Source organism: Ruditapes philippinarum, unplaced genomic scaffold, assembly GCF_026571515.1.
Source record: "Ruditapes philippinarum isolate M1 unplaced genomic scaffold, ASM2657151v2 ctg2065_1_1_1_1, whole genome shotgun sequence".
Lineage (NCBI taxonomy): Eukaryota > Metazoa > Mollusca > Bivalvia > Venerida > Veneridae > Ruditapes > Ruditapes philippinarum.
Window position 1 is genome coordinate 24,137 of NW_026859392.1, and position 22,947 is coordinate 47,083.

At 34.2% G+C, this 22,947-nt stretch overlaps 1 protein-coding gene across 2 annotated transcripts; it reads left to right on the forward strand.

Annotated features, from left to right (window-relative positions):
• Positions 1-3,200: 3,200 nt before the first annotated feature.
• On the forward strand, positions 3,201-18,444 carry LOC132756338 (uncharacterized). Of its 2 annotated transcripts, none has more exons than XM_060747386.1 (3): positions 3,201-3,231; positions 7,653-9,334; positions 17,316-18,444. In XM_060747386.1, the coding sequence occupies exons 1-3, from the start codon at positions 3,216-3,218 to the stop codon at positions 17,787-17,789; spliced, it is 2,172 nt and encodes a 723-aa protein (XP_060603369.1). In that variant the 5' UTR covers positions 3,201-3,215; the 3' UTR covers positions 17,790-18,444. The 2 variants fall into 2 exon arrangements, with proteins under 2 accessions (XP_060603369.1, XP_060603368.1); XM_060747385.1 differs by lacking the exon at positions 3,201-3,231 and adding an exon at positions 3,485-3,641.
• Positions 18,445-22,947: the final 4,503 nt, after the last annotated feature.

Genomic DNA, 22,947 nt, shown 5'->3' on the forward strand with positions numbered 1-22,947 from the left:
GGATGAGTAGCTTCTAAATCCAATGTGCAGGCAACATTTTTCTACTCGTCATGCATCAAGTTCTCTTAAATTCTACTTGCAATTACGAGCGGACGAGTGGAATTTTCGATCTCTCTGCTCATTGAGCCTAGAAAACATATGTAGAAACTGTTAATGATAATTTGTACGTTTATTTAAATAAACGAAATGTTTCGTATTAATTACGACTGTCCACTTTTATTTTTGCAATTAGACTGTGACGTACATCGGGTGACGTTTTTAGGCATAAAAAATTTGACATCGTCAGACTGATATTAATTCAAAAATGCTCTGTTATACTTTTAACAGGATTTGCCAATTAAAATACCAGAATAGCAAAACTTTTCCCTATAGGAGTTTACATAACTGACATTGCATTAGATTTTATCATGGATATAAAACATTTAACATGTTTTAAACATAGACGGATTTTAAAGGTGGGCGGATTTTTTTCATTGAGAATTCTTTATTAACCTGTAGGTGGATTTTATTGAACTTGAGGTGTAGGTGTAGGGTTTGAAGTCTCTAACCCATGCCCTGCTAAATATCTTAAATGGACTTGCCCTTCTTTTAATCTGGACGAAACCATTCACTATTATTAGGGAGAATTTCAAAATATATACTGACTGTATAGCATTTTTTAATAGTGCAGACCATGAAACTGAATTTGGTCTGCACTGGTTGCATGGGTAGAATCTGACAGTTGCCATTAAGCAGGCTAAAGGTTAAAAGAAAGAAAAATCTGAAATTGTAACTTAAGTCAGTGGCTTATTATTTATTTATTTTGGTAATGGTTAGCATGAATGTTTGTTCTGTGCTTAGAATTATATCCATTAATAGAATTAAAGTGATACCTTAATACTTGTGCAGGCCACAGCCCTTGATCTAGCAAGATTCCATGAGTGAAGGCTTAAGTTTGGCTTAAATCTTATGGCACTGACCTCAGTGGCTTCATTTACTCTCACTGACCACTTCATTGAAGACAGCAGGTAATTCATGGGCAAATTAAATTGATTTACTAAATAACATATGCAATGAAATATTTCTTCTCAAAAGTTTTAAACTTTATAGACCACTTACTCCTATATGGGCCTTAGAAATTCAGGTCTCTGTTTCAAAGTGCTGTTGTAATTGGATCAGTTACTCCTCTTGTAAAGTAATACATCATTTGCTTTTGTAAAACTAAAGTGGGAATTGATATGTTTTAAGTGTTTAAGAGAAAGGTCAGCACTTATAGTAAATTTAATTTACTAAGCATTTTTGCTGCCTCTAAATTCTGTTCATGCATTGAATTTAAAGCTCTTACAATTCAAATATTGTAAATCCAAAGCTGCCTGTAGTATGCCTTAAAAACTGAGGTAAAAAAAATTGGGTCAAATCAAATTATACAAATTTATATGACATTTTGCACAACAAGTTCAAATTACTTTAAAAACAAACCCAAAAAAACCTTTCAAACTATCCATTACTCCTTTGTCATAATTTTAAATTAGCTAAACTATGCACTTGTTGTCATGACATAAAATTTGTTAAACTATGCATCATGTGTATAAATGTGTTCAAATTTAAATGTTGAGAAAAGGCAAAATCTAGTTGACTATATATGATACATGTTTAATTGACGTCTTGATGTTAAAAATTGACATGTTTCAAACAGTTACTGAATCTTCCCTATCATAGGTTATCTTTAAATTAATTTGTAATAATGATTCAACTGTTGGTAATTTAGTGCATATTGATAAATCGCCCCGCGTATTGAACATGTCAGATAGGCATATTTATCGCTAGCCTTCTTTGGTCTGGTTTTACGCTGAATAACTTATTCATGAAACAGTGTTTGTAAAAGCTATATACACTCCGTCGACCACTACTGAAAAAGTCATGTATAGAAATTGTGGAAAAGAAGGTTTAACGTACAACAGGATGTAACTATATTTGAACCTTATGGTTCGGGAATTAATATTTGGATTATCAGCAGTTTTATTGTGAGTAACTCAGCTATTTTAAGAGTTGTTATTGAGATATAACATGTTGTTATTGAGTTGTTAAATGTTCGAAACATGACTAATACTGTTTGATACAAAGTTTCAGGGGAGTAGACACTGTTACGCTTTAAATAAAAAAATTGTTTAAAATTTATACCTGCTTGAACTTGGAATGTGTATAATATGGTATTGCTTTTAACATTTACGCGGCTAAATTTGTAAATTATATATTTACCTTTAATGTTGAACTACCCTCGTTATGTTCAGGTGTTTCAGTATTCAGTTACGGGCATTGAGTAAATTTAAGACCGGTCCGACTGCGTGAATGTGTGAAGGCTGGCTTGACCTCGTAACGGTGGGATGACCAAATCGTTATTGCACCAAGCAGTAACCCCACTAAATGTCTTTAATGGACTTGTCCTTCCTTCAATTTGGTCAAGACTATTCATCATTTTTAGGGGACATTTCAATATAAGCACTAAGCTACAGAATAGCCAGCAGTGCAGCCATGATCAGTAAATTTAATATATTCAGTAGGGTAAGGTTGGTCAAGAAACTTTACACCCATTGTTTAGTACTGCTTGGTTCTAAATAATATCTGTCCATAAGCTTAATGTACTGTCTTTCACAATCAGTCTAAAATTAACTCTGTTTAAACTAATAGGAGCAAACTATATCTTTAATCACCCCTTGAGATACATATGAATATGCGAAATTTTGAAATTTTTAGAGTTGTAAAAAGTGTAAGACGTGTTTTGTAATAAGGAATTTTGAATTTTCAGCATCATTTTGCAAATGGGAAGACGTGTTTTGTAATAAGGAATTTTGAATTTTCAGCATCATTTTGCAAATGGGAAACAGACTCCTTTACCAGAGTCATTTAAAAAAGGGGGTATTTCAACAAATAACTGAATCAGCAATGCACCTGTAATGGTTATATAACAACACATACAAATAAATAATGTTGAAATTGAAGTTTCGACCACTTAAAGATTAATGATCTCCAAAAATTGCAGTCATTTGAATTTATTTAATTCATTTTTATTGAAATCTGCCAGAGTGGTTAACTTTATCTGTCTATTTCTCAATATCTGGTTATGTCACTTGTCATGTACTACCTCCCTTGGTGGTAAACCGGCGTATCTGGCGACTTTTTGCTTGATTAAACAATTTTATTTACTACATTTATACCTGGCATAGACAGTGAAATAAATGTCAAGTCATATAGGTAATTACAAAGTGAAATATGAAGGATAATTTACTACAAAACGTTAAATCCATTGACCCAAAAGGGCTTAAAACTTTTAACGATTTTTAGATATAAAATGTTTGTTCGGTATATGTTCTGTTTATTTTACTTATTTAGTTTAGTTTGCTGGATATAAAAATTATAGTGTACTCTTGTTGAGCTCAGACATTTTAAAATTTGACATTTTATATATGGCTGAGTACTGGTACAGAATGTTTACTTATTTGAAGTTATTTCGTATGATTTAAAAATAGCTTACGATTAAAGATATTTTAGCTAACTGTCGTCATTCAGTGAAGTAGATAATAGTGTGAAAGCTTTTGATGTATATGGTAACATAGTGTATGGATTTAAATTTCTTGAAAGATAAATGAAAAGGAATGTGAATTGTAAGTACAGTTGTTGAAATATCTATGTAATGATTTGACGATTTTACCGAGGGTCTTGTCTCATAGTAGTGGTATAGTATTTGTAGTAGTAATAGTATAGTAATAAGCTTAAAGGGCAGGCCTCAAGAAAATTTCAAAAATAATAAAGAAAAAAATTGACGATTTTTTACGTGCGTCTTTTCTTATAGTAGTCGCATAGTAATTGTAGTAGTAATAGTATAGTAATAAGCTTTAAGGGCAGGCCTGTAGAAAAATTTGAAAATTACAAAGAAAAAATTAGTATGTCATTTAGTTACGTAGTCCAACATATTTTACTATGAGTTGAGATATTGTGCTGTTTCACCTATGGGCAATATGTTCCCTTTAATCATAAAATATAGGTAGACTTAAATTTTGCCTCCGACCACTTTTTTTAAAAAAAAAGTTAAGTTTGCTGGTGGGGGTATGAATCACCAATCATCAATAGTTGAAATCTAATCTCAAGTTATAACATGCAGGGTTTTCATTATTAACCGATTGGCTATCCCAACCATCGGTTAAAATGCTGTTAAAATTGGTTGTATTTTCATCCTATATATTAAAGTATCACCCTTGACTCTTGGCAAAATGGGTTGTTCATCTGTTGCCTCAGATAAAAATGAAAACCCTGAACATGAAGAATTTAAATTTATTTGTCTTACTGCTATTATAATACAGCAATGAAAACCATCGGTCTTTAAATCTTTAACGTGCCTCCAGTTTGCTATTTGAATGTAATGATCATGTGACTGAAACCTGCGCTGTAGGTTCAAATCCCACCTGGGATATTGGACTCTTTTGTTTGAGGAAGATTATCCACTTGGCTTACGGAAGGTCAGTGCTTCTACTTTGGTGCCAGGGTTTGTGCCTGAAATAATGCGTGGAGGGGCTCTTTAGGTCTTTCTCTATCAGTAACAGGTTTAAGGTCTCTAGATGACCTTTGTAGTGAAGGTGTGACTTAAAATCCAAGGGTAAACAAAAACAAAACAAAAAATTACAAACGCCTTTGAATGTGAAGTTATATGTCATAAAAGTAGCAAAAGGTAAACAATCTAGTTTACAAAATAAATCATTAAATTATAAATGTCCTAACTGCAAAAATTCAACAGAAGCAAAAATATGATTCAGGAAATTGGCCAATGTGTGACTTTTTGGAAACAATAATGAATTGTGACATCAATGAGATATAAAAGTTAAAGCATACTGGCGCATAATGGGCCTTTAAAACAGAAAGAAAATCTTTGTGTTCATACTATGTATCAGGGCCGGCAAAATCTCAGAAAATTGTACTTGTCCACGGACAAGTAACCTAAGAAATTTACTTGTCCGTACTCAATGTTCACTTGTCCGTATTTATATTTAATATTTACTGCAAATGTTAATAAAGAAGAGCAATATGATTATGAACTTTCTTTCAATTTTATTAAACATTCTATGCCATAATAATAAAATAAAAGATATGTTTAATAATATAATATATTATGATTATAATAAAATATATTTATAAAATGTTAACGGCAGTAGATTAAAGTAGAACGACAGGGATGGACAAATTGTGTATATTTTACTGGAAGGAGCATTGGTCTTTTGCCAGCACTTTTTCAGTTTTCCTTGCACCCAAATTGCTCTAAAATATTGTCTTCATTGTTTTGCACTCTGGTACCATTTCTTATTTATTCACTCCTTAAAATTCTATTCATCTCTATAATAATCATTTGAATCCTTTTAAAAAATCATATGTACTCTTGAGTTAGATTTGTCAAATTGATGACATCTGGCTTTTTTTAACAATATAATTATGATTGCCACAGAATGTAATATCATATACTTATATACGCTTGGTTGCAGCAGATGAATTGTGAAAATTTTGACATCATTACCATCGGCGACGATGAAACTGACATGTATACATTAACACCAGTATTAGACATTCAAAAACAAAGGCATTTTCACAAGAAATCTTTACATAACATAAATTATAAAATGACTTTGTCCACATAAATTCAAGCAGTCAAATTGCCGATATGAGCCTAAATATTCCCGAATGACCTGGAAAAGCTATACAATGTATTTAATTTTCATACACCACAGCGGTATTTCAAAGACAATTGTTGCGAGATTGATGCTGTGTCTGCTATCTAAACAATAAATGCGATTGAAAAGACCACAGCTTCCAATTCAATTTTATGGCAGAACCCCGTTGCTACCGAAAATATTTTATTGCAGAGGCTAAGTCGGCAGTCATAAACCAAAACAAACATGTACCCCCAATAATTAGTTAATTGCCGGGCGCATGCAGTAACTGCATGACGTAAGGAAAACCCCAATCCTGGTTGGTCGCTATTTATGTAAACACTTAAAATAGTAACAACCTAATATGCACGGAATGCCCTCATGAATGACACCACACTTCACACGCTAGTTTTCGTATTAAATGTGTGATTTTCCTTCTGATTTAGATCTATTAGAAAAGAACTAGATTTTTATGCCCCCACAGAGTGGGAGCATATAGCGTTGCACTTGTCCGTCCGAGTGTCAGTCCGTCAGTCCGTCAGTCTGTCCGTACGTCCCGAAATCTTGTGAACGCAACTCCTCTTAAACCGGATGGCAGATTTTGCTTAAACTTACAGGGTTGAACAACCTTAATGTGTAGATGGTAGTAAAGGAAGGAATTTTCGCTGCGACCAAATTTAACAGAATTATGGCCCTTTGTTGATTTTTTCACTAGATATTATGAAGAAATTTTGTGAACGCAACTCCTCTTAAACCGCATGGCAGATTTTTCTCAAACTTACAGGGATGAACAACCTTAATGTGTAGATGGTAGTAAAGGAAGGAATTTTTGCTGCGACCAAATTTAACAGAATTATGGCCCTTTGTTGATTTTTTCACTATATACTATGTAGAAATTTTGTGAATGCAACTCCTCTTAAACCACATGGCAGATTTTGCTTAAACTTACAGGGATGAACAACCTTAAGGTGAAGATGGTAGTAAAGGAAGGAATTTTTGCTGCGACCAAACTTTACAGAATTATGGCCCTTTGTTGATTTTTTCACTATATACTATATAGAAATTTTGTGAATGCAACTCCTCTTAAACCGGATGGCAGATTTTGCTTAAACTTCCAAGGATGAACAACCTTTATGTGTAGATGGCAGTAAAGGAAGGAATTTTCGCTGCAACCAAATTTAACAGAATTATGGCCCTTTGTTGTTTTTTTCATTATATACTATGTAGAAATTTTGTGATTGCAACTCCTCTTAAACCGGATGGCAGATTTTGCTTAAACTTCCAGGGATTAACAACCTTAATGTGTAGATGGTAGTAAAGGTAGGAATTTTTGCTGCGACCAAGTTTAACAGAATTATGGCCCTTTGTTGATTTTTAGTTTTCAACATGTAGTCCAAAAAATATTTGACCTAGAGTCATAAGATTGACAGAACAGTGGTGTGTGGGGGCATCCGTGTCCTATGGACACATTTCTAGTTTTCTTCAGAATTCCTCTTTTAGCCGCCGAAATTTACTTGTCCACGGACAAGTAAACTGCAGAATTTTTACTTGCCCGGACCTACAATTTTACGACTCGGGCAACTCGGACAATTGATTTTGCCGGCCCTGTGTATATGTAGGTGAATTGTGTGTGCAAATAAGATCAATAATAATGACATTTAATTTGTAGTTTAATGTACTCTTGGCAAAGATTTTGTTATGGGCAACTTGACCTCTGATTGCTACTAGTTGACTATGCTATTTTACACAATTTTCAAATTTATGAGCCAGTTACGATTGGTTGTAGGCAAATGAACTTGTAGAGTTCAGTGACACTGATCTGGTAAACATTGTAATAATTTTTTTATAGCATGTTAAGTTTAGTTATAGTTATATCTAAGATCTAAATGAAAAGAGTTATGTTTGTAAAAATTTCTATACTCAGCGAGCCTTGTATTTGATATTGATAATGAAATTGAACGTTTTTCATTCTAATTGCAGGTGACGAATCCCAGTCACTGTTGTGCTCCGAGACATTCACGTCACCGACACCCCCTAGTGATGACTGTGGATGGACACAGCCGGGAACTTCAGTCATTTGGTCACATTGTGAAAACTCCAGTCAGGAGACAGCCGTCAGAAATTTAAGCAAATCGCTTTTAAGTAATGCTGTCAAGAGTCATGGCCCTTTGTCAAACGTGCAGTTTCATTCTAAGATAGGCAAAGGTGACAAAGGCGTGTTACTAAAGGCTGCTTTACTAGGAGAAACAATTAAAAGTGATACAAATCTCGATACAGAGAATTTAAAACGGGATATCAATTCAAATTTTCAGAATAAATGTGCAGACGACAAATTAAAATTTGGAGGAAATGATGTTGACAGTGGTTGGCGAATGTCGGGATCTAATGGCTATGACAGGAATAGAATGACTGGTAGCTCGACTGGTGGAACCAACAATAATTTAAGTCTATTATCAGATGGTTCAAGCACTCAAAGTCATACGCAACCTCAGGTTGCAACAACTGAGGGGATGTTATTAGGGCGTATAGGAGGTACCGGGGGTGTTGCATTACATGATATTGGTTCACGTAGCATTGTGGCAGGAACTGCTGGGGCTGGTCCCCAAGTAACTCTTGCAAGTGTTTTTCGGCCGCCTCAGTCTGTACCGGAAAGCGGTCGGTACGGGACACCATTCACCACAGCTGCTGGTTCTTCAGCTGTCGGTCCGTATTCTCCATTGTATGCCACAGGGTCACATGGTACTGGACTTGCTCCATATAGTGCGTTTTACAGTCAGTATCCAGGTTACAATACAGGAGTGATGCATGGTACTCTTGATCAACAGTATGGATCATATTCCGCAGTGTTGCAAAGTATGGGCAGTCATGCCGCTCAGACACAAGTTCCCCGTTCACCATACGGAAACAGCGGGGGATCAGGAGGTGCATCTGGTGTACTAGGCCAATATTCCCTTCACATGCCAAGAACAACTTCCCCCGGTAGTAAAACTTTTATAGCAAACACAAATTTAGGTACGCATGAAAGAGATGATAGTAAGTACAGACGAGAAGTTGAACTAGAAAAAAGACGGTATAGTACAGGTGTGTTAAAAGATGAAAAAGCGCATCATTTTCCTGTGCCATCTGGTTTTCCGGAACCAGCTAGAGTAACTTTTTCATCTACATTACGAGAATCTCCAAGTCAAGGTCGTGACCCCCAAGACTATTATAAGATAGGTAGGGAAGGTAGTCTAAAACATAGAATTTTACGACCCTCGGATTCAACTAGTTCTGTTCCGTTAGGAAACCCACAACATAGTGCTTTCACAAATACTGATGAACCTGTTGCTAAAAGAACTAAGAGTGAGAATTTAGGTGGTGACAAGTTAGACTTTAACAGACAAGGTTTGCAAACGACGGAAAGTTCGCAACCTGGTTCTGAAATGTCACACGGCCGGACCCCTCACTTACATTATCCTCCACATTTTATGAAGGGGTCTATTATTCAGTTAGGAAATGGTGAATACAAGCGTGTTGAGGATTTAGAAACGGATGATTTTAGACATAGTGCGGATGCTAGCAGTGATCTCAAGATTGATTCAAGTACCGTTGTACATATCGACGAGAATGAGGCTCAGGGTACAGCTGTCCTGGGTTTTGTTGTCGGAGAACATAAAATTCAGGTGAGTTTAAAGCTATTCATTTCTAGAGAGAAGACTCGTACCCTACTACCCTACTTAATTTATGTAATGATATGAATTTTGAAAGTTTTCGGAACTGTCCATTGTAAGTGTAAGGGATTTTGATTTCAAAAAGCACCTAAGTTGCCCTGGATCTATACCAGTGCCTTGGTTTCTATTTTGTCCACACATGTGCTTCTGTAGAATAAGACAAATGAAACCTTGCTATATGATAGGACAATAAATTCTCATGGAAACTCTTGATTGGTATGACAATATTATGTTTCATAATAAGAAATTCATTCATGATTCTAAATATGGTAGATGTAATTTAATGGTTTAAATATTAGTAATAAGATCAGTTTTCTTTAGTTTTCATTTCTTATTAGTATTTGCACTTAAAATAGCCTTTTAACCTTTCACTTGCAGAGTTTTTTTTAAATGGACTTGTCCACCTGACATATTTGGAACTGTCCATTATCAATTTAAGGAATATCAGGATGAAAATTTTAAGTAAGTCTGCCAACAGTTTAGGGCCATGTCAGATTGCATTGATGACTTAAGTGTAATTAAAAGACTATAAAACACCTCTGATAAAATTCATAAAAAGTATCATGTGAGTCAAGTCATTGGCTTATCAAGTGATAAACTGACAGACCAATTTACTTTAAATATAAGGAATATAAAGTAACCTGTTTTTGAGGAAAGCAAATATAAAATGAATGATTTGCCTTATTTTTGTAGCATTACTAATTTCCCCATATATATTGGGCAATTTCCCTTCTATGAGGAAATTTTATACTGTTTATTTGAGATGGTATTCCCCTTATTGAGTCAAATTCCTCTCATGTTAGGCAGTTTGTTCCTTTGCCTATCTGAGGCAACTTCCATCCATGTCAATCAGTTTCTACATCTGCCTCTTTGAGCCATTAAGGCAATTTCTTCCTTCTACCTCTTTGAGGTAGTTTACAGTTTAAATGCCATTCAATTTCTTCTGTCTGCCTCAAAATGTTTGCCTCGTTGAGGCAGTTTACCCATGTCAGTCAAATCTAACCTCTGTCTCTTTGTGGCAATAAGGCAATTTCTACCCTCTGCCTCTTTGAGGTAGTTTACACCCATATCAGTCAATTTCTTTTTCTGACTCTTAGGCAGTTCCACCCCTGGATTTCCCTTATAGGCAATTTCCACCCATGTGAAGCATTTTCATTTTTCCACCTCCACTACATTGAGGCAATTTCCACCTCGGTTTCTGTAAAGCAATATCCACCTCTGTTGGGCTTTTTCCATCTCTGTTAACATTTTCTGATCATTTTTAGTGCTCTGCCATTTTTCGAAAAATACAGGCGCCTTACAGTCTGGTAATATGAAATAGGAAGGAAGAAAAAAAGGTCCTTATTAAAGGACTGTTCACTTACCTCGTTGTTACACCACTTGACCTTGGATGTTGTTAAATAAGGAAGGTATTTAAATGCTGATCACTTAAAGTCTACTTTAATCATGTATAAAACTTGGGTAACATAGACAGTTGAGTACATGAAAAGAAACATGCCATGACCGGAAAGTATTGCTGCAAGCGTAAAAAAAGTTAAATGAAAGTAATGCCATAATTGGTGACAGTCACAGACTTAGTATTGCTCTGACATTGCCCCTTTTTGTGTCGCCTCTACGGAGTAGTGGCGACATATAGGGATCACTTCTCCGTCGTCTGTCTGTCCGTCTGTCTGTCTGTCTGTCTGTCCGTCTGTCCGTCCGTCCGTCACAAAACTTGTCCGGACTACTCCTCATAAACTACTGGTGCAATTTCATCCAAATTTTACAGGAATGATCAGTACCAAGTCTAGTTGTGCATATTGTCAGGATTTTCCGGTTCAATGATTTTTGTCAGAGTTATGGCCCTTTAATAATTTTTAATTTTAAAGTTTGTCCGGACTACTTCTCTTATACCACTAATGCAGTTTCAATGAAACTTTACAGGATTGATCTGTAGCTCAAGTCCTTGCGCATATTGCACGGGTTTTCCGGTTGAATGATTTTTGGCTGAGTTATGGCCCTTTGATAAAAAGGTTTCTTTTTCTGTGTGTTGCCAGATACACAAAAGCTTGTCCGGACTACTCCTCATAAACTACTGGTGCAATTTCATCCAAACTTTACAGGAATGATCAGTACCAAGTCTAGTTGTGCATATTGTCAGCATTTTCCGGTTCAATGATTTTTGTTTGAGTTATGGCCCTTTAATAATTTTTATTTTTAAACTTTGTCCACACTACTTCTCTTATACCACTTATGCAATTTCAATGAAACTTTACAGGATTGATCTGTAGCTCAAGTCCTTGCGCATATTGCACGGGTTTTCCGGTTGAATGATTTTTGGCTGAGTTATGGCCCTTTGATAAAAAGGTGTTTTTTTCTGTGTGTTGCCAGATACGCAAAAGCTTGTCCGGACTACTCCTCATAAACTACTGGTGCAATTTATGATCAGTACAAAGTTGTTAGTCTAGTTGTGCACTGTCCGTCTGTCTGTCCGTCTGTCACAAAATTTGTCCCAACATGAAATTGGCCATCATGAGGCGACACATGTGATTACTGATCGCTCTTGTTTCACCCTTAACACATATAAAAGATTTGCCAAGCTTTTAGATCAGTTAATTTCAAGTGTAAGGGGATTCATTAAAAATATACAAAAATTGCACATGAGTTCAGGGTTGGCCTATGCAAAGGCTACTTACTTTTGGTTCCAGCAGGTTACGGGGTTATATAGGTCAAATCTAGCCAAGTACATGAATGTCTTCCATACCTGCATGGTTGATTGTGGGCCAGGGTTGACTAGCGTACAACAATACAAAGCGGGAACACCTTTGGTTTTCTATGATTTAAACTTGAAAGAGGCTACATATAACTTAATTGTTTCATTTTTTTCTCAAAATCTGCTGCAAAATAATAAAAAAATAGTTTAGTGCGTAAAAAAGCTAAAAAAAGTGTATCCATAAACAGCTGATCAAGAAAAGTGCAAGTTCAATTGATATTGTGTTAGTGAAGATAAATGAACAACAATACTACAACAATATTAAAGCTATTATGTAACCAGATAACTGTTGTCCACACAAGTTCATGGATTCATTTGAGGTATACTGATAATGAAAAATGATCGTGTGTGTTGAACTTGTGAAAGTAATCAATCTAAATATACTTACAAAGGAACAAGAGATGATATTAATATAATAGACTTATTAATTTTATTAGAATCGTGAATGATGAATAAAGCTGTAAGTAACGTCATGTATCGTTACATAATTTGTTAAATCTTAAAGTGTTAGGTAACTGTAGCATGTTAAACATATGGAGCTTGCTTGTGTAAAGAAATTTAAGCATTTCCAGAATCAGGGTATCACATGACTTAAAGTGGATGGTGTTAACGTCTGCTGATGAAATTAGAATTATGTAGCATTTGATTATACAAGTTACAAATAAAATGGAGGAGTCCGGTCTGACATGAAAGAATTTTGAGATAAGTGATAGTTTTGTCAAAGGTCAAGGTAAAACATAAAGGTCAAAGGTTACATGTTATATAGTGATTATAGTATCAGCAGATGCTTGATAAATCTCAAAATTTGGAACAAATGAAGATTTGTTCCCTTTAATTGCCCTTGAACCCATGTGCCTATTTGCATAATATTTTAAGACTTTAAAGATTTGTTTCATGATTTGATCATATGAATGTAAACTTTGTAAAGATAAATAAATGTTTCAGGGAAAATAAATTGTTAACATTGTGTGAAGCACTAAGTATAGAGACATAGTGAAGTGTTGTAAGTGGTGGTGAAAGATATCAGACAAGAGGTTTTTCATGAATAAATGTACAGTTAAACCTGTATGACTTCCTCCCATTGACTGGTGTTTGGTTGGTTGGTTTTATAATGCTAATTTTAATGCATTTTGCTTCAAATCTTGGCAGTTGACCCCCCTAAGCTGCAGTTTTATTAAAATATTTTTCAGCCATTGAAGAAAAATTGACCTAGTCACAGGCTAGGTCTTGAGATTGACCTTGTCACAGGCTTGGTATTGAGATTTACCTTGTCACAGGCTAGGTCTTGAGATTGACCTTGTCACAGGCTAGGTCTTGAGATTGACCTTGTCACAGGATAGGTCTTGAGATTGACCATGTCACAGGCTAGGTCTTGAGATTGACCTTGTCACAGGCTAGGTCTTGAGATTGACCTTATAACTGGCTTGGTCTTGAGATGCTCTTGTCACAGGCTAGATCTTGTGATTGACCTCGTCACAGTCTAGGTCTTCAGATAACCCTTGTCACAGACTAGGTCTTGAGATTGCCGTTGTCACAGGCTAGGTCTTCAGATAACCCTTGTCCAGGCTAGGTCTTAAGATTGCCCTTGTCACAGGCTAGGTCTTGAGATTGACCGTATTGCAGGCTTGGTCTTGAGATTGTCCTTGTCACAGGCTAAGTCTTCAAATTGACCTTGTCACAGGCTTGGTCTTAAGATTGACCTTTTTACAGGCTTGGTCTTAAGATTGACCTTGTCACAGGCTAGGTCTTAAGATTGACCTTGTCACAGGCTAGGTCTTGAGATTGCAGTTGTCACATGCTTGGTCTTGAGATTGCCGTTTTCACAGGCTAGGTCTTGAGATTGCCGTTGTCACAGGTTTGGTCTTGCAATTGCCCTTGTCACAGGTTTGGTCTTAAGATTGACCTTTTTACAGGCTTGGTCTTGAGATGCTCTTGTCACAGGCTAGCAGGCTAGGTCTTGTGATTGACCTTGTCACAGGCTAGGTCTTGAGATTGACCTAGTCACAGTCTAGGTCTTGAGATTACCCTTGTCACAGACTAAGTCTTGAGATTACCCTTGTCGCAGACTAAGTCTTCAGATTGACCTTGTCACAGGCTAGGTCTTGAGATTGCCCTTGTCACAGGACTAGGTCTTATGATTGACCTTGTCTCAGGCTAGGTCTTCAAGTTGACCTTATGGGATAAGATCTTGACCTCATCACAGGATAAGTTCTTGAGGTTGCCCTCATCACAAGGCTAGGTCTTGAGATTCTCCTCTTCATATGCTTGATCTTCAATTTGCCCTAATCACACAGGTTTGATCTTCTGGTTGTCCTTACCAGGGTAAGGTCTAGATATCACAGGTTAGGTTTATCACAGGGTAGGATTTGTTATTGTCCTCTTCGTCCTCTTCACAGGTTAAGTTTAAAGGGTGCCCTAACCACAGGTGATTAGATTGCCCGCATTATGGGTTAGGTTTTTTGGTTGCCCTAAATACTATCTAATCTCGCCAGAAAAAGAGTAATAATATTATTGTTATATGGAGGTGTGGACTGCCATTTAATCAGGGTTGACTATATTTATGATTGTATGAGAAAAGTAGTTTGAAAACATTTTATGACAAGTTATCTGTCTAAAAAGGCATTTTCTATTTTATTTTTTATCCTCATTATACAATGTATGAAGGGAAAAAGTGTGTGAAAAGACTAAAAATATTTAATAATACCCAGACTTATGCAACAGATAAAAGATAAAGGTCTGCGATATTAAAATTGCAGATCGTTTAAACTGGTTTATACAATGTGATTTAAGTGTCACACGGTTCTGATGTTACATAACTTTTAGATAAAATTATTCTTATGAAAAAACAAAAAAACAAAAACAAGATCCTTTTATCTTCTTGAAATAAAACGACTGCATGGCATTGACAGTATTTATTTCCAGCGATGTTAAATATGGTAATAAGGTGATTTAAATCATGAGAAAATGTAGTTTGTAGTTAATAGGTGTGTCACGACGCTATTTATTTCCGTTACGATAAGTACTAAGAATGGAAATAGGAAATTAGTCCAATTAAATTCCTTCTTGCAATTAAGAGAGAAATAAATTATGAAATTAATAAGTAGACAAAGATAGACTTGTAGATATAATATATAGATATGATGAAATCATTAAAGGTTCAAGGTTATATTGATGTTCAAGTTTCTATTTTGATCGTAAAAGCTAAAATTAAAAAAAAAAATAATCAAGAAGAAAATAAATGTAATATACTATGTTGCCACAATGGATTAATAGTTAAAGCTGCATAATTATAAGCATTTCTTGAAATTTTTCTACTGTGGGAGAGACAGAATGATTTTTTACCATCATATAATGCTGAACCCAAACTCTAGAAGGCCTTAATTACCAACTTGAAAAGCCAATGCCGGACAAGCCTGCACATCTGTCCAATTTTATTTTCATGGGGGTCACATGAGTTCGTAAATTAATAATGAACTGTTCCAGAATAAAAGTTGGACGGCTCATAAAGCTTTTATATGAAGTGAATCTGATTGGTTGTCATTGCTTTTGATGAATTATTCCTACAAAAATGAAAGAAAGATTTAACCTGATAAGCATCTTCATACTACCTGTGACTGGTAACTGGGTCAGTAAAAAGACAGAATGAAGACTCAAGTGTGTCAGTAAGTCTGCCCGCCCGCTTAGCACAAGAGACTTGTATAACAGGGATTTTTGTTCAATCCTTGACTCTGGTTTGATTCTTGCTCCTGGTTAGGAGAAATTTTTCTGTTACAATCTCAGACATTGAGTGCAAAATTTAATGTTAATTGTTTCTCACTGCTTATTCAAAAATCATTTCGAATTAGTAACCGGTCAATTGTGGAGAATTTGGTTATTACTGGTTAGTTATCCAGGAAAGCTGGCTTAGGTGGACAATAAGTTGTGGCATGACCAAAAAATGTGTTAAAATCAGCATTAAAACAATCAGACTGGGTCAGTCTGACACAGAAATGAACAAGTTTAACTATGAGCCAGATTTAGTTTTAACAAAGTAGGGATGTCTGTTAGAAAACAACTGTTGAATCATAGGACCTTGGTTTGAAACCAACTGGGCCACCCCTTTGTTGTTCCGAATTTTCCAGGAAATCATTTCAAATTGGATAGAAATTGTTTTCATCAAACATTCTCGTAGAAGAATAAATTAGAATAAATTAAATGCGAAAATTAATAGTGTCATATTTAATTAAAGTATGTTAGCCTGACGGTAAAAATGTGTGTGTATGTGAGTCATCATCAATGTTTAAACAGCTGCTGTCCTGACTTGGCCGGCTTCCAGTGATTGTATAAAGTAATTACCAGGCATGTACGTATGCTATGCAAATGTATGTAATACCATAACTTTCATTCAATAAGTCACATGCATACATGTATAAGAAAACAGATGTGTGATTCATAATTTTATACCATATATATATATGTTTAGTAATATGAGTAGGTGTCACACACAATAACAAAGTTAAAGCAAGCTGGTCATATAATAACCAAAATAAAATAAAATGACGGTCATATAATCAAGTAAATCCATATGGGTAATATATATATATTAATACCTAATATAAGCATAGGCGACAAGTGTCCTGTTATAACCAATTGAAAACATGCAACTAAACAAAAACGGAAATAAAATCATGAGGGTCATAATCATATAATCACCTAATTAAAAGCAGAAGGGTCATATAATGACCAAATAAAATCAAGAGGGTCATAAAGTAACCATTTTAAGCAGAAGGGTCAAATAATGACCAAATAGAATCATGAGGGTCATATAATACCATTAAAAGCAGAAGGGTCAAATAATGACCAAATAGAATTGTGAGGGATATATATTACCATTAAAAGCATAAGGGTCATATAATAACCAAATAGAATCATGAGGGTCATATAACATTAAAAGCAAAAGGGTCAAATCATGAGGGTCATATAATAAACATTTAAAGCAAGAGGGTCATATAATAGCCATTTAATTAGAGGGCCATATAATACTATTAAAAGCAGGAGAGTCATATAATAACTAAATAAGCAACCAAGGGCAAAACTTTGATACTTCTACAAATAAAATTTCATTTTTTCTTAACATTCTTTTATCCAAAAATATTGTTTATCTGAACATTCTTTTATTCAATAAATATTTATATTTTCCAGGTTAGAGTAGAGGCAACAGTAGAACATCCTTTTTTTGTGTTTGGCCAGGGCTGGTCATCATGTGAGCCAACTTGGACAATGAAACGGTACGGGCTCGAGTGCCACAAACTTTCAGTGGGAGATGTGTGTATTTCCTTAACCCATAAGGAAGTGACTGCTCATGCAGCAGAAATTTCTCAACAGCAAAAGCAGCAGAGTTTGGAAGATACTTATGCTTTTGAAAAAGACCAAAAACAATCTGAATCTGTACAACAGATTCAAAGAGACAGTCCAGGTCAAGGTCACAGGAACAGGTCCCCAGCTAATTCTCAGAGCCCAACAATTCAAGGTCAAGGTTATAGATCTGATTCAGGACAGTTTAGTGAATCAAGCACAGCTCCTGTTAAAGGGGAGCACTTGTTTGGTTCTTCTCAGATTCCCTCTTCATCACACACTCAGGAACAAAGATCGCTCCCATCTACGACATCATCGTAAGCTGAGTGCTTGGAGATATACCGTATGTCGGGAGATTGCCGCAAGCGAAAGCGACCGTGGTCGTGTTGGGTATTATGTTTGCAATGAGGAAGAAGTTATAGTTTGATAAGCGTTTATATGTTGTTGTTGAATTTTTTTTTTCAAACAGCTTGTAAACATTTCCTGATATACGGTAGTGTATGACAAGGTTATATTTTGAAAAGACTGTGATACAAATATAGATTCTTTTTTTTTTCTCCTCCTCACAATATCTATTCATAACAAATCTTTTGTGCACTAGGAGATGATTAAGATATTTTGTAATTCAAATGAAATTGTAGAATCATCGATGTATATTGAGACACTGTCATATTCCAGTTCCATTTCCGAATCAAATATAATATTTTGTAAAACAAACTTATCCACTTTTTTTTTTCATCAGTTTATCTGTATATTTTTGTTTGTGATTATATTGCATTATATAAGTTGCAACGTTTATAGTATACTCTTTTACTATTGCAATATGTTAAGTTTTTTTTTTTTTCATTCAGATGTTTTAACTAATAATTATATGACCAGATTTGATTCAATGTGTTCATTAATTCTGCTGACCTATAATGTTTAAAGCTTTACCTAGAAGGTTTAAAGCTGCACGCCTCCAAGTGACCCAAAATATTTCTTCAGAAAAAAATGTGCTATGTTTTTAAGAAAGTATAAAGATTCAAGTAAAAGTTTACATTTTGTCAGTATTTATCACCATATTTTTACCACATGACTAACACAGAAAAGGCTTTTTTTGCATATTTTACCTCTATAGTATTTAAGTGGATTGTAAGTGCCGTTTGCATTGTGTAAATTACTTTCTTTGTTCTTTTCACAATATTTGACTTATTAAAAACATTTTTCATTTTTTTTTATGAAAAAATTAGCATGAATCTGGAGGCATGCTGCTTTAAAGGGGTTTCTCATTTTGGTGACCATTAAATGAGCCGTGTCACGACAAAACCAACATAATGGGTTTGCGACCAGCATGGATCCAGACCAGCCTGCGCATCCGCGCAGTCTGATCAGGATCCATGCTGTTCGCTTACAGACCCTATAACAAGTAAAGAAAGTGATAGCGAACAGCATGGATCCTGATCAGACTGCGCGGATGCGCATGCTGGTCTGGATCCATGCTGGTCGCAAACCCATTATGTTGGTTTTGTCGTGACACGGCTCAAATTCTCTTTAGAGAGTCAGGGAGTTGATGATGTACTGGTACATGTATGTCAAACAAGGTTGGTGTGACCGAATAGAAAAAAAAGAAACAGTTTAATCCACAAGCTACTCTGTGTCTTACTGACGGTTAATATAAAAAGAGGCAATTTTCTGATGAAAAAAAGCAACATTTCCAAAGAAACTTTTATAACTATCAAGTTTTTGTGGAATGGGCTGAAAATATATCGCCTTTTTTCATTATTAGATACAAATGTTTGTTGTGATTATTTTATCAAATTTCCTTGGAGCTAATAAAAAAGTAGCCCTATTTTTATCAAATTACAGGAAATTATTGGTAAAACATAAGACTGAAAAATCCACTACAAACAAAAGCTGTCAACCAATATGTTACAATTACTATAGTAGGTCATGGCAAACATCACACACTAAACCTGTGAATGTAATTTCAAAATGAAAAATATTGGCAGGGTCTTATATTATATTTAATTTAGGGCAGTAAATGTTGAAAATAAAAGTTGAAGCTTATATAAATATATATCTATAGGGGGAATAGAGTCATGCGATAGGTGGGAATATATTTTTTTCATTGGTAAAAAGCGAAATTTGCCTTTACCATAATATTATGTGCTTAAAGGGACATGAGTCTCTTGAAATCTGTAAATTCTGATAAAACAAATTGTATGAAAATTATCCCCTTTTTTGTAAATTTTGAAAATTTAATGGTCATCAAAATGAATTTCCTCATACACCTGTCTATGGTAACATTTAAGATTGATACCTTACACAGGCATTTTATTCTCTGTTTTGCTTATTTTTTATCTAGTGAAGCAAAAAATGGCTTAACATTTATTTCCATTTTTCAGTTTTTCAAATTTAAGTAACAATTTATTTTATTAAGCATAAATTTTTACTTTTATAACTAAGTTGGTACTAAAACCTAACACTTTTAACTTCTCAGAATATATAGTCTATTTCATTGAATAAATGTTATTTTTCAATAGTATTTACCTTAAATCATTGGTGTTCATTTTTCTAAAAATGTAACTTTCATCCTTCAGTTATTGTTTCATTACAAGTTGTTGTTTTTTATTAATTTGTACACAAATACATTGTGCATACTACATTTTTTGAAAAGTTATAGTCTGTTTCCAAATCAGCTGTTAGTTTTTGTCCTGTTTAATCACATAATCATAATCATGTCTGTCTGAAAGTTAAAAAGTCGGAGTCATTTCAAACTATGTTAAAGGAGCTCCTCTGCAGTACAAAAAAAGACTAAAAACATAAAGATTTTAAATTCTTACCAAGATCAACTGGGGCACTTAAAACATAAAAATATGCAATAGATTAAATAGATTATAAGAAATATGTTTAGAATTAAATGTAAAATTGATTTTTTGTGAGATTCTAGGCCAAATTTCAGTAACGAAGACTTTCATTTGAAGGCTTTCATTTTTGGGTCAATTTTCACAATAAAAACGAACACTCCATCACTCCAAAAAAAACAAGAAGAGCAAATAAACTAAAAGTTTCAAGAAAGAAAAAAATTCAACTTCTATTATGTCAAAAACCTTCAGTGGAGTCCCTTTAATAGTTGGATAAAAGTGATCTAATTTTATTTTGAGCCTTACAACAGAATTCTTTCAAATGTCAATTATGTCTAAATGCATTGAAAATATGGTATAATTTAATTAAAGATAATATTTTATGAATATTTGAACAAATATATTTTTTTAAGCATTAAAAAACATTATTTATTTGTAAAATTCTTCCCTAGGTGCTTTTTTGTTGAGAAAATAACATCTTGAACGAATTTTCCAGAAATCTAAAATTGATTATAATATTTCTGCAAATTATTAAAGGAACTCCACTGAGGTCCAAAATGCGTTTGAATTTTTTTCTTAGATCACCTTGGAACTTAAAACAGAAAGATATGCAAAAGATAATGAAGTAATCAACTCGGAAATAAATTAAAAATCGTATTTTTGTGCTGTTGTTAGTCTGATTTGAGTGAAAAGTTTTGCAATGCTTTTTGATGTTGAGTCATACGTTACATACAATTAGAATAAATATTCTAGAAAAAAAAACTGAGTGAGCGAATGATTCAAAATTTTGCACACAAGTTATTGGTCTAGACCTACATGAAATGGAACATTAACAATAAGAAAAATTATTTCCAGTCCCATCATGTCAAGAAAACCTCAGTGAAGTCCCTTTAAAGTTTAACACAATAAAATTTATACTACCTTTTTTTAATAATAAAAAAGATCTTAATGAACACTGACACTGCAGATATTATTTTTTGATATATTTTAGTTATGTTTATTTTACTGTATAATGGGATAATAGAATGTTTCATGATTGAAAAAAAAATCTCTGGATTTGGCCATACAGGGAGTTCATCAATACCGGTGATGTCAAAATCCAGATTTTTATCTCATTAATTAATCTTTAACCTGCAGAATTTGTGTAATGGATTTGCCAAGTTCTGAATTTGGAACAGTCCATTTAACTGGATTTGCCAAGTTTTGAATTCAGAACAGTCTATTTAACTGGATTTGCCAAGTTTTGAATTCGTAACAGTCCATTCTAAGTTTTACTATCAATATAATGATTGAGCTGCCAACAGTTTAGAGGCTTGTCAGAATGTACAGATCGTCACCTTAGTGCTGTAATGGGTTATCTTCATATGTAATTTGATATATAATTTGGTAGGAGTTAACCTGTTACTGCGCTGATGTGACGAGATGTGCATGCTGACCTGGCTCTATACTGGTGTGGCAAAGGCTTATCAAGCAGGTTAAGGGGTTAAAGTCACTTAGAAAACCATTCCACCTTAAGGCGTATATTATGCCATGGAGTAAAATGGTGTATGACACAATGTATGATATGTTACTACCAATGAAATGTTGTGATATTGTCACTGTATTGTATAACTTTATTATGATAATACTGAGCAATTATGTTAAATCTGATTATTGTGGTTGCTAAGATACTTTTTTTTAATTTTATTTCCTCATTGTTTTTGCTTGCAACAGGTCATACTAGTGGGTGGGGTACAGGTTCTATTTATCTACAATAAGATCCTCAACATTGTTAGTGGGTGGGGTATGGTTTTCATTTTATTTTTTTCTAATGCTCTTATTACTAAATTATCTAAATCTCCATGATATTGCTAGTGGGTGGCATATGTTTTTTTTCTACTTAAGGCTACAATTGAATTGCCCTCAATCACTACTTTTTCCAGAAGAGTTATATTGATATCTACAAATCCAGTTTTAACTATAAGTTTTAATGATAGCAATTTTGTTTTGTGAGTACAAGTACTTATTGGAGTGAATAGTTCCTTGTTATTTAAACAAACATTTCAATTTGACAGGTGAGCATGACTCGAGATATTTATCTAAATATATATCGAAGTTGTAGACATGCCTAGACAGAAGTACAACCTGATTGCTTGTGGCATGTACAATTTATTTTTGTACAGCCTTTCAATCTTTTAGAATGATCTCTATGATTTGTCTATTTTAAGTTACTTTGTGTTATTTATGTCTTTCCATGAAAGATAATTATATTGATCATCTATATAAAGATTTACATAGATATAAGTTAACTATTTAGAACAATGAAGAAGTTTCTCTGATAAAAAATTTATCTACTTTTCAGTAAATTAAACTGAAATTGTTAAAGTTACTAATAAAGGACATCCATGCCGTTTTAGTTATGGAAATAAGTCTAAAATTACTTCCTCTTTAGGGCTTTTGGTTGAAATCCCAACAGGAACTTTAAGATATTTTATGCCAGCTAGCGGATAGAAATTTCATGATTCTACTTAGGGTTTCTGCTCATACCTGATTTATTGAATGTTTTGGTACCAAAGGTCTTTCCCCACGAACAAGGCTGAAAATTCGCCATATGATCTTTACAGTGTTAATATAACTTATACAATTAAAATGTGTGT

What these genes read in the sequence shown, in the direction of transcription:
- LOC132756338 (XM_060747385.1), top strand. An exon ending in TCGGAGAACATAAAATTCAG is followed by an intron (nt 9,335 to 17,315) that starts GTGAGTTTAAAG and finishes TATATTTTCCAG; the next exon opens with GTTAGAGTAGAGGCAACAGT.